The following is a 12,023-nucleotide window of genomic DNA, read 5'->3' as shown; positions in this document are numbered from 1 at the left end:
TTGTGGAAAAAACTTAATAAAACTTAAGATTAATGTGTGAATTAGAATTGTTTAGAAATATAGGACATGAATTAATGAATGAAATAATGTGTCCAGTACAAGTTCTTCAAAATTGTATTTGAAAGTGTTTTTCAAGTATTTCTGCTTTCCAACACTAATAATTGCACAAATTAATTTCCTACCAGGAACAGAGCCGTGATAAGGCAAATAGAATGCAGGAATCCATTTATCTCTAATTAAATATGTCTGCCAAGTGACATACTGTCATTTAGAGGAATAAATAATCCAACCAAATGTAAATTATTCATAGCGCACACACCAACTTTTCCTCCTCAGACTGCAAAGAAATGCTGTTGATGTCAAATGAGACTGCCCTTCCTTACTTTAGTGAGTATTTGCACAATGGAAAGACAAATATATTTAAACTGAACAGACCTTATGATAAATTTTAACACAAGATTTTTGGTATTTATGAAAAACCCAGAACAAGTCATAATAATATAAATGATTGCAATCGACAAGCACAGTGTCAGTTGATAATATGAAGTCACTAGTCACCCCTCAAGTTGTGAGTGGCTTTCCCTTCTTTCATTGTTTTCATTTCAGTACTTTTTAGGCACCTAACATAAAGCCATGAAGTATTTTAAAGAAAAAATAGCAGGATTGTAGAGATGACATATACATAATTCGTATTTTGATAAATTATCCCTGTAATTATATTAATCTCATCACATAAACATGTTTTAGAAATTAGATTGACTCCCTACTCACAAAAGATGGGAAGAGCAATGCAATGGGTTTACAGATGGTGCAGGCCTTCATTAATTATCTTTGGAAATAATCATGACAAATGCTTGAGTATGCAGATACAGACTTTTACATGATAATTCAAATCTAAGAATGGAAAAGAATTTAATCAGTACATAAAAATTGACAAATCATAGAAAAACTTGCAGAGAAAAAACCTTAGGAGTGCCCTCTATCCACAGGCATGACAGGGGAGACATTTATCTTTCATAAAGTGTGATAAAAATAACAATGGTATCAGATTAGCGTCAAAGACATTTAGAACAGGACTGTCAAAGCACATGTGCAGCACAACACAAGGCAAGCTTGTGCTCATGATGCAGAAAAGTAGTTCCTGCCAGGATATTAGCACCTGCGCTTTTTTTGTAACAACTAAATTTCTGTAGGAAGTATAAGAAGCATCTTGGTGTTTTCTGCTAAGCACCCAAAATAAAAAACACTGTTTTTTGCAGTGTTGATATAAAAGACATGGCTATACATAGTGTATTATGTATATGGATATATGGATATGGATTTTGGATTGGAACTTGTCATTTAGTGATTGGAGTCAGCAATAAATCTCTTTGGTTTAACGACACAAGGACAAGACAATATGCTATGTTTATCTATTTATATGTTTGATATCAACTATTTTTCCTTAAAAGAATGAAGAGAGTCTTCGCCATGCAAATTAGTATTAAATAACGCTACAGGTTTGTGTAGTGACCAGAAGTTAACAATCTTCTGATTCTGAAAAATAAATATATACATGATAAAAAATATTTTAAATTAATCAATTCCATCAAAAATCGAAAGGTTTGAAACTTCTGAAACATGATCAGGTCTAGCTTGGCTCCTCCAACACGTTGTGCGGCAGCATAACGTTTAACGACGACGACGAAAAAGAAAAAAAACAGCAAAGAAGAAGACTGCCAAGACGAGCTCTGGTCGCACATGCGCACTGCGCAGTAAGTTTGAGGTAAAATGGCGTCGGGTGCCATTTCCACGGAGTCCAAGAAAATATCAGAATTAAGAGTTGTTGATCTAAAATTAGAGCTCAAGCGAAGGAATTTGGATATATCTGGTGTGAAGAGTGTTCTTCTTGCAAGACTGAGACAGGTAACCGAAAAAAGGAGCCATTTTATGCGAGAAAGTGTGAAAACCACGTACAGTTGCTATCATTAGCTAATGTTGTTAACAGGTTTCTTAAACCCATTTAGCATTAAACACAGAGATTAACGCTCCTAAAGTTAGCTATATGCATTTTACTTAAGTAACGAACACTTGAGGTACAACTACACACATACCTGTCACTGTACATGCTTATATGAGCTTTTTGTGTGATAAACATGGGGTATGGATACTGCTACGGTAAGTGGCTGCTTATTTCTACTGTAAAGCTACGGAACGAAAGGCCTCGAAAAGGCTCTTAAAATGTTAATATTTCTGAGCCTTTGAAATTATTATATTAGTTTCTTAGTTAGTAAAGCCGACTAAGTAATATTTTGCTATATGATCATTTGCAATGGTCAACACGCGTGAAGATTTGAATGGAAACTAAGATTGATTCTTCTTTGGTTTTTAAATTCTGTTACTATATTAAGGCTGTTGAGGATGAAGGCGGGGACCCAGAAAACTTTCAAATCCAGCTTTTAAATGACACACCGCGAAAAGGTGGAAAAGCTAAAGGTAATTTTTCTTTTAATGCCATTTATGGAGCACAGTGACAAAGTAAGGTCTTCTTTTAACAAGCTTGATTTATTCCCTTTTTCTTTGTCTTGTCTCACCTTTCAGGAAAACGTTTGGATTCAGATACGGATACCACTGCGGAAGACGTGTTTTCCAAGGTGACTGTTCTATGCAATTCTTTAGTTTTTCTTTTTTTTCCCTTGTTGTTCTTGATCATTTTTTATTTTCCTGTACAAATGTTCTTCATATCAATTTAGCCTTGAATTGTTTTAAATCATGCTTGATTGCCACAATGTTTGCTGTGCCAAATCTTAATTTAAGTTTAGGTCATCAGGGGAGTTCACACAAGCATTGCGTGAATTTCAACAAGGATTCTAGTGGTTTTCAGGAGATCAGTCTAAAAAAAGTAACAATATGTGACATGGTGAAGAATTGTTTCTCACGCCCGTAATGCTGACCCCTTTTCTTTAGTTTTGTTTAATATACAATAACTTAACACAAGGCAATATGTTTCCTTGAAATTAGTTGAAAAAGCATGGCATGTCTATTTGTCATCACTTAGTTTGCGATACAAATCAACAAAAAAATTGCAATAAATTATTCCTATAAACGTGGCTGGAAGTAACCTTTCTTGCTTTGCCTATTGCTTTGGAATATCTGGGTTCATCTCAGTGTTTTCTTGTTCTAGGAAACTGAAGAGTATGAATCAGAAAAAGGTATGTATGCTGTCGCCCTAATGCCAGATGCTAACACAAGGTTTCTTTTTCTTTTTTCTTTTTTCTTTTCTTTTCTTCTTTTTTTTTTTAAACAGCCATTATGACGATTTAGTAGTATTTCATGCGTCTTCTAGCTGCTGCTACAGTAGGTCAAAAACATCGATGAGAACAAGCTTAACGAAGACATACCTGAAGATCAACTAAAGTTTTTTTCACAATTGTTACATTCATGGGTCGCCCTCACTATGGTACCCGGTGTCCTTGGGTTACCAAAGTAATTTAAAGAAAATTTCTTGAGTCTGTGGATTCCTTTGGCACCTTGCATTCAACTTCTCATATTTCTCATGGAAAAAAGAATGGAGGTTCACAAATGAGCTGACATTTTCTTATATCCTGTGAAATGGAAGACAAAACATTTTCTAGCACTCAAGGATCATGGCTTTCGCCTATTGACATTTTGATCTACATTACTGGGCAGACCAATAATGAGCACACCGGGTAGGTCTCAATATTCAGCTCCGTTTACCACTGGAATCAGACACCTGAGTTAACGCAGGGATTGCCATTGAGATGGCCTGTGAATGAGGCTGGGTTTGGGTAGCACAAGGACCACTTGTCTCATCAAAATGGTCTGTAAAGGCCTTTGTTGGCAGGCAGCTGAAAGATGAGACCTCATACAGTCGTCATAGACATCCATCAACTTTGCACATAAACCAGCAGACTGCAACTCCAATTGGTATTCAGTGAAGATTTTGGGCATACAGCATGGACTGGGAACTAAGGACAGACTGTTATTACCAAAGCAACACACTTCAGTTTTGTACTAGTTTTTGGACACGTATCAGCAGGTTGGATTTGATGATGAAAGATGATTTTTCGACATTCTGAAATCTGCTGATAAGACTTTGATGACATGGATTATTGAAGAAATGTTGGAAGATGTTCATGATGTCTTGGGAAACTCTCCATAGACTGACCAGCCGGGCATGCATTTTACATGTTGGAGAAAACTGAAGGATGAACTGGAACTGGCGAGGTTCCCTTCTTCATTTGAACTTTGTTCAAGATTCCTACTTGGGAAACGGCTGGACATCATAGGAAACATCTGGAATTGCTCATTCAGCATGAATTCAAAATGAATCGGTACTTAACATGTGTCAAGAAATGAAGAACACTGAATCTTCCCCCAGTTTCAGTGAAGATTTTGTGTTTTGTGTCTCCTGTGGTGTCTACGCCCTCGATGACCATTAACACTAAATGTGCTTTTTATTCTACTTTGTAGGTCAAGTAACATGCGACATGTGAATGTTAAAAGTTGTGTTTTGCCATGTTTATCCTTATTAAATCCCTCAGATGTAACTGATACAGATGATGGTACACGTGAAAATTCTAAAGCTGCACCGAGTGAGGACAGCCTTGCTCAGCCTGAGGCTGAGACCCTAGCTGAGGCTGAACCAGAGTCAGAAGCCATCACGGTTGAGGCTGATTCAGAGCCTGAGCCAGAGGTGGATGCGGAGGCTGAGCCAGAGCCAGAGCCAGAGGTCGATGCAGATGCTGACCCTGAGGTGGATGAGGACGCTGACCTAGAGCTGGATGGGGAGGCTGAGCCAGAGGTAGAGGCCGAATTGGCTGAGATGGATGCTGAAGCCATGAATTCCTCTAAAGAAGCAGAAGACGATCACCTATCCGTCTCAATCCCAAATGAAGATGCCATCACCCTAGATGTTGATGGTGATGATCTCCTGGAAACAGGTAAACATGTGAAACTTCCAGATCCAGATGCCGAGAAGGGCACTGATGAGCCAGAGGCCTCTGCTGAGACGGGCCCAGATGATGATGACATGAAGGTGGAAGAAACAGAGGGCCACAAAAGTGGTAAGAAAGATGATGGATCCAGGTGTGAGCCCACAAAGAAGGACAGCAGGGACTCCTTGAAGAACGCTGATACGGGAGATAAAGAAAAGGATTCTGGGAAGAAAGGCCCCTCCACTACTGGGGCATCAGGTCAAGCAAAGAGGTTTGTCTTTCTATGTCAGTTCTTTGATACTACCAAGTCCAGCTCACTAAGAACGCAGCATTGTGGGTAGCCTCAAGATTTTTATTTTTTATTTTTTTTATTTTTTTTGGTCGTAAGGGAAATGTTCACTGATCACTGGTGTACCTAATCCTGCCATTTACTACTTTGGTTTATTTTTCTGAACTTGATTAAATTGTGACATTAACCAGGAGCTGAGAAAACGCCTCTTATTTTGTTACTTTGACCTTTCCAGCCGTTTTAAAGCCTTTTCCAGTTTCCACACAAGGCAATATAAAAGTGCATTAATCACCGTGATGGCAGTTGTTTTTTTTCCCCTCGTTTTTTTATGTGTATATATATATTTTTTTTCTTATTTATTTATTTTTTAGTTTTTTTTTTTATTTTGTTTGTTTTTGTTTTTTTGTTTTTTTTTTTTCCTGGTCAAATGATTCGCTGTGAAGTTGAGCAAACCTCTGAAGATTTCATTGGTCCAGGGAATAAATTGGCTGACATCTTGACCCATCTCACCACTGGAAAAGCAATGATGCCATTGAGACATTGGTTCAAATCCACGCCTTGCCTACAGGATGTTAATTTTTTTTTTCCTGAAAAGTTCATAATATGGTTTTTGTTTGTTTGGTTTTTTTTTGTTTGTTTGTTTGGTTTTTTTTTTTTTTTTTTGGTGGTTGTTGTTGTTGTTCTTCTTCTTCCACTGGATGTATGTCAATGGCTTTACTTTACAACAGGATTTTATTTACCTTGTCTCATTTTCATCCATTTGTTGTTGCAACATTTGCTTTGTAGCTCTTCAAGAGACAGGGACGGGAAAGTTGCAAAAGATGAAAAGGGTAAGATACTGTCTCAACTGGTGTGGGGAAATGAATCAAAGCACTTTTGACTGTCTTTAATTGCCTAATGTGCTTGCTGAATTTGTTTTGGAAACATGTCTCAGGAGTTGTCAGCAGCAACAGCAGCTCTTCTCGTAACGTATGGGTGAGTGGCCTTTCCTCAAACACCAAAGCAGCTGATCTAAAGAACCTGTTCAGCAAGTATGGGAAAGTAAGTAACATGTTATTTATTTATACCCCCCCCTCCTTTTTTTTTTTTTTTTTTTGGTTGCAGTTTGGTTGTTGCTTATACTGACCATATTTTTTGTTCAGTGCTACTTAACAATGCTAAAATTAAATCTGTTGCCAACAGGTGTTAAGTGCCAAGGTGGTTACAAATGCTCGCAGTCCTGGTTCAAAATGTTATGGCTTGGTCACGATGTCTTCAAGTACAGAAGTCACGCGGTGTGTCTCCCACCTTGACTGTACTGAGCTCCACGGACAACAGATCTATGTTGAAAGGGTAAGTTAAGAGGTTCAAATTATTTTCCAACTGACACTGGTTGTTTTAATATTGTCCGTTGTATTCATGGGAAATCATGAACTCTTTATATGTGACTGCTGCTGTTTTCAGGCCAAAAACGATCCATTCAGAAAAGATCCCTCAAAGAAAGAAGCAGAGGACAAAGCAGCATCCAGCAAATCAAGTGACAAGCGCAGCTCCACAGGGTTAAAATGGCCTAGCAAGTGAGTGACAGAAAAATTTAGTAATTAATGTTTTGGATTGAAAGCACTTTTAATCTTTTGCTCTCATAACACCTAGAGCACAACAATCCTACAAAAAAGAAGACAAGAAAACAGATAAACTTTCAGAAAAGGACAAAGATTTATCCAAGAAACAGGAGGCTAAAAGTGGAAAATCAGACTCTGTTTCGTCCAACTTGGGCCAAGATTCTTTGAAGAAAGATGACAGAAAGCATGGACGTAAGTTATACGTATATTCCTATAATGAATTTAGAAAATCCAACTAGGCATATGCATCTTCTCACTTATCATTTTCTTCTTCTCTAGGGCCAAAAAGCCCAGGCAAGATGATGGTTGTGGATCATGCCAAGGGAGATACAAATTTCGGCAAAATGAGACCTTTCAGAAGGGGGCGTTATTTTGAAAGAGTAAGATTTCTTATTTGTGTTTAATTTTTAAAGGATATTTTTTCATCTGTAAATGAGATCCTATTATTAAAACTTTTTCAGCCCCCTGTCAACATGAATATTCAAAGAAGGCCAAAATGGTTGATTCCACCTGAGGAGGTATGAAACTCGTGACATTACAGACACTTAGCTTTGTACTTCCTGCTTTACCCAATAGATTTCCTTTTACACTTTTAATTTCCATCCTAACCCTTCTAACCCTAACTCTCCAGTTGGAGATGATGAAGGAAAAACAGCGACCATTCATCAACAAGGGGGATGACAAAGATATCCTGCCTTTTGAGAAGATGAAGGAGCAGAGGATGCGTGAACGAATGGCTCGTTTGGAGCGCGTCCGTAGAGCTGTAGAGTTGCGCAGGTAACAAAGATTTAAAATGAAAACGTGCATGTTTGATGATTATTGTCTTAAAGTTCTAAGACCAAATATGTTTACTTCTTTTCAGGCGGCGTGAAATTGCTGAACAAGAACGGCGCGAACGAGAGCGTGTCCGTTTGATAAGAGAACGTGAAGAACGGGAGAACCTCCTCAGGGAACGCCAGAGAGTAGAAATGGAAAGACAAAAGCTTGAAAGGGAGCGCTTGGAGAGAGAGAGGCTTGAGAGAGAGAGAATTCGTATTGAACAGGTAGAGTGAGCACAACAAATTCACCTGCTTGCAAAAGCAGTGAAAAAAAGTTATTTGGAAATTGCCTTCCTCTGGGGAATGAGTATATGAACAGCTGCAGCCTAGAATTTCTGGCATAAGACATAAAGGGGATTGTTGGCCTTCTCTGTAGGCAGCAATTATCTGTTATTCATTCATTGTGTTAATTTACCACTTTTTTGAAAAATGTAACCAAATCTTTTCTATGATATGAATTTGTTATACCTACATTTTAACACTGGAGTCTCTGTGAATGTTCTTGCTCTTAGAGCTGAACTGCGAGAATGGTCAATGTTTTCTGTAATTCAGGATAAAGTGGCAGAGGTATGCAGCAGTGAGGTGGTTATTATAGCTACTGCTATACACCTCTTAAAGTAACAAATTCAAATTTGTGCCCTGAAATATTCTGTTTCAGGAACGCCGGAAAGAGGCTGAACGCATGGCGCGCGAACGTGAGGAGCTGCGGCGGCAGCAGGAGCAGCTCCGCTATGAGCAAGAAAAGAGGAACAACCTCAAAAGAGGCCGTGAAGTGGACCATGGGTATGCAGTGTTTGAATTCTGTTCCCCAACAGTTTCATAGGTGTGACTTTAGAGGAAATAAAATTGTTGGACTTGAAGTGGCACCTGTAAGATCACTTTGAACTTAAGGACCAAAGTAAACACAACCAATCCAACTGACTCAGAGAAACAGAGAAAGCACTTTGGAGAGGTGCAGAATAGTTGGCAAGGGATGATTCAGTTAATGGATCAAATTTGACATTGTGGACAAATGGATAGAAATCTATGTATCCTTGAAATAATCTGGTTATTTTGTGTTTTGGTACCTTTCCCTCTTTCTGACTGTCTGATTAGTAACTGTTCAGTGGATTTTCTTGGTATCGAAATATTTCATTACAGCCACATGAAGTTTTATTTGCTGCTTTGTTTTAACTCGTAACTGTCTTAAAGAGAACATGCTTTAAAAAGAAAACAAGTGATAGCACAGTATAAACTACATCTTTAAAGGTTACTTGAGAAAGAACAAAACAAAATTTTGCTGTTGGAAGAGCATAACTTATGAGGTGTGTTGCATGTCCCTAAATCAATGTTAGTCGGAGAGAAGACCCCTACTGGAATGGCAACAAGAAAATGCAGTCCGAGTCTGATGTCCGCTTGAACCAAGGATCGAACTATAACCGGCAACCAAACCGCTTTTCAAACTTCAGTCCCAGAGAGAGGGGTCGCTTTCCAGAGGCTTCAGCTGAGCAGCCCAACACATATGACAGGTAAGGGTGTTGAAACTGTAGGAACTGAGATCTATTGTGGTGCAATAGGCCAATTCACATTTGGACTTAGTACTATGGGAGGAGCCCTTGCAAAAATGACTTCATTTTCACTTAGCTGTCTCAGTTTTTGGGTCCAGTGTTGTTCATTCTGGCTCGCCCTCACAATGTCTCAGGACTTGCAGGGAATAGCTCAGTTGTCAATACTGTTGCTAAAATCTGCAATAAGTCAAAATGTCAACTCTGACAAGTACTTCCAGAAAAGAGCCCAGATAAATTATAGTGTGACAGGCCATAAAGGATTATTACAAAAAAGTAAATTCAAGAAACTTACAAAATCATCTAAATGTTCTGTTTATATATGTGTATGGACCAATAAAGCTTTGAGAATGTCCAAGTAAAGCATGCACTTCTTCCTTGCCACATTTAGTCTTTAGTCTTTTTCTTTTCCTGACTGATCAACTGTTGACTTTTTTTTTTTTTTTTTTTAGACGAACCCGATTTGATGGCGAGCCAGAAGTAAAAAAAAATCGCCCTGCACCTCACAGAGAGGGCTCTGGCTTTGAACGTTACCCCAAGAACTTTGACACAGTTCGCAGAGCTGAGCCACCACCTCCTCCACGCACTGAGCTCAGGGACACTGACCGCAGGGACAGAGATGAGAGACGGCCGGTGCCCATGCATGATCGTCCTATGGGAGCCAGAGCTACAATACCAGGGATGTCGCACAACCGTGCACCCAGAGACGGGGGGCATGGTTGGAAGAATGATGGGGGGGTGCACTCCAACAAAGGAGATATGCGGTAAAAATAATTAGGGTTTTGAATAAGAAGCATGACAAGAAAAAGCTTATTTCTGAAAGCTAATTTGTTTTAAATGTCTCTCTGATGGAATGCTGGTTTGAAAAGAGGGCCTATGCGAATGCGTGCTGAGAGATCCAGCAGGGAAGGTCCAGGTCCAGCACTCAGAGGAGGCTCCTCAGCCAGCCGTGGAAGGAGCAGTTTCAGTGACAGAGATGGAGGAAGACCCATGGTGATGAATGAACAGGTGAGCTGACATTATGATACCGAGTTTAAATGCTTGTCTTTGGTTATCAGTGACGGGTCATACAAAAAAATCGATTATCTAAACATTAAAATTAAGATGAAATTAACAGTAATTTGATCAGTGAAGTGAGACAGAAGTAACTACAGGTTTGATTTTTATCTTTTATCAAACAAAGGGACATGTTAATGAATGATGGTCTGAAATATTATTTACTGCTTTGACAGCCCGGTCTGAGGCAATACATTTTCAAGTCACCCAGCTTATATCTTAGTATCAACTTGAGAGAATTTCTTCAGATTTGGTACAGTATGGAATAGTATCGACCTTGTGACACAATATATTGGAAAGCTCTTCTCACTTGGCACAAATGTCCATTAGGACTCAAAGATGAACTATTTATTTTGGTGATCAAAGGCCACTGGCTGCTTAAAACACTCATGAACTAATGAACTGCAGCGGGAGACAACCGCAAGGTAGTTTTTCTTTTTGGTCTAACAGAAGTCAATCAGATCTGGAAGTGACAGTGTAAAAAGAACAAGCACACAAATCCTCACATGTCTCTGCAGCCATTCAGCTCTGGACGCCAGGTTGTGGTAGAGCGTCACAGCAGGGAGCAGGGACTAAGGAAGGAGTGGCATAGTGGATCAAGCTCACAGGGTGGAGGCTTCCCTGATAATCGCAGGATGGGAGACAACCGAGGCAGCATGATGTCTCCTTCCAGGTATAACAGATAGCCAAGTCATGATAGGGAAGCAAAAGGGCTCGACTCTTGCTCCCAGCCATCTTAAATTTTCACTTTTTGTCCGCAGTCACTCTTCATCTGGAATGAACAGAATTGTACAGATCACCAGCAACTCCATTCCCAGCAGCGGAAATGTGGGTGGATTCAAGCCCTTTAAAGGAACACAGCGTCAGTTCTAACTGCAGCCAAATTCTGCCACTTTGAAGCACCTGAGAATTTTTGGACTCTTTATTTTTAGACTATTAACTGTTTTAGGTGGCACATTTGTAGCCATGAAGTTGATAATGCAATTTTATTTTGTATAGACAAGTGTTTACCTCAGTGTAGAGTTCTCCTGACAGTTCTGCTGTTACCATTAAACCACCATGTGCATATGTTTTACTTATGTTTAGGAAGCTATTGTACAGCTATTGATCTTTGTAAGTTTCCAAGCAATGTTAACTTCTCCTCTAATTGAGTGTTGTATGTACATTTTTGATAGCCCAATGCCACAATCGGTTTTCTTGTGTACTTTGTCTTAATTTTGTGTATTTTAGAGCTCATAAGGTGGCATTCATTCATTTCAATATTTGTCTGTGAGGAGACAGATGGCATAAGAATAATTATTTCATAAAAGTCATACTGGACATGGATGTTTTTGAAGATTATTTGGATTTACAAAAAATCTCATAGCACAGTACCCCCTACAGGCTGTAGGGCAAGTTACATACAGGCCTGGGTCTTTGAAATAAAATGTGACTGTAAAGTCTGGTCCTGTGGGGGACTTTCATGCTTTCAGTCTGTGAAAGGGTCATCATACATAGATTCCCAAATACTTAGTGTTCTTCCACTATGGAAATGTGGCTGTCCAAAAATCTGGTGGTTGTAATCAGCTCTCATTCTGCAGAGATTTTATACAATACATGGGTCTGTGTGCTTAATGTAATCCTATATCATACAAGCAGGAAGTATGTTGATTGCTACATTTAAAATGTTAGGCTGAAAATGAGATTCACACCATGTCGCCACTTTGAAAGGATTCCAGATGTTGACACTGGTGTAGGGGCTATCCTAAACTCTCACATTGTCTCTGTGAGGAGGCTTA

The 12,023-nt window shown here is 39.1% G+C and overlaps 1 protein-coding gene across 2 annotated transcripts; it reads left to right on the top strand.

Moving 5' to 3' along the window:
• Nucleotides 1-1,760: 1,760 nt before the first annotated feature.
• Nucleotides 1,761-11,571, top strand: sltm (SAFB-like, transcription modulator). Of its 2 annotated transcripts, none has more exons than XM_029498938.1 (20): nucleotides 1,761-1,905; nucleotides 2,391-2,475; nucleotides 2,581-2,633; nucleotides 3,164-3,191; nucleotides 4,545-5,208; nucleotides 6,013-6,056; nucleotides 6,161-6,267; nucleotides 6,409-6,558; nucleotides 6,670-6,782; nucleotides 6,859-7,019; nucleotides 7,107-7,207; nucleotides 7,289-7,345; nucleotides 7,459-7,604; nucleotides 7,690-7,870; nucleotides 8,304-8,428; nucleotides 8,980-9,153; nucleotides 9,642-9,953; nucleotides 10,059-10,197; nucleotides 10,764-10,918; nucleotides 11,007-11,571. In XM_029498938.1, exons 1-20 carry the CDS (start codon nucleotides 1,771-1,773, stop codon nucleotides 11,116-11,118), a joined length of 3,042 nt encoding a protein of 1,013 aa, XP_029354798.1. In that variant the 5' UTR covers nucleotides 1,761-1,770; the 3' UTR covers nucleotides 11,119-11,571. The 2 variants fall into 2 exon arrangements, with proteins under 2 accessions (XP_029354798.1, XP_029354799.1); XM_029498939.1 differs by having other exon boundaries at nucleotides 1,771-1,905; nucleotides 9,642-9,950.
• The last annotated feature ends 452 nt before the right edge of the window (nucleotides 11,572-12,023 follow it).

The sequence above is a fragment of the Echeneis naucrates genome, chromosome 3 (genome assembly GCF_900963305.1).
Source record: "Echeneis naucrates chromosome 3, fEcheNa1.1, whole genome shotgun sequence".
Lineage (NCBI taxonomy): Eukaryota > Metazoa > Chordata > Actinopteri > Carangiformes > Echeneidae > Echeneis > Echeneis naucrates.
The sequence above is the reverse complement of the archived record's forward strand: the minus strand, read 5'-3'. Positions and strand labels throughout refer to the sequence as shown.

What these genes read in the sequence shown, in the direction of transcription:
- sltm (XM_029498938.1), top strand. Translation starts at nt 1,771, where the DNA reads ATGGCGTCGGGTGCCATTTCCACGGAGTCCAAGAAAATATCAGAATTA. An exon ending in AGAGTATGAATCAGAAAAAG is followed by an intron (nt 3,192 to 4,544) that starts GTATGTATGCTG and finishes TAAATCCCTCAG; the next exon opens with ATGTAACTGATACAGATGAT. An exon ending in TCCAACAAAGGAGATATGCG is followed by an intron (nt 9,954 to 10,058) that starts GTAAAAATAATT and finishes TGGTTTGAAAAG; the next exon opens with AGGGCCTATGCGAATGCGTG.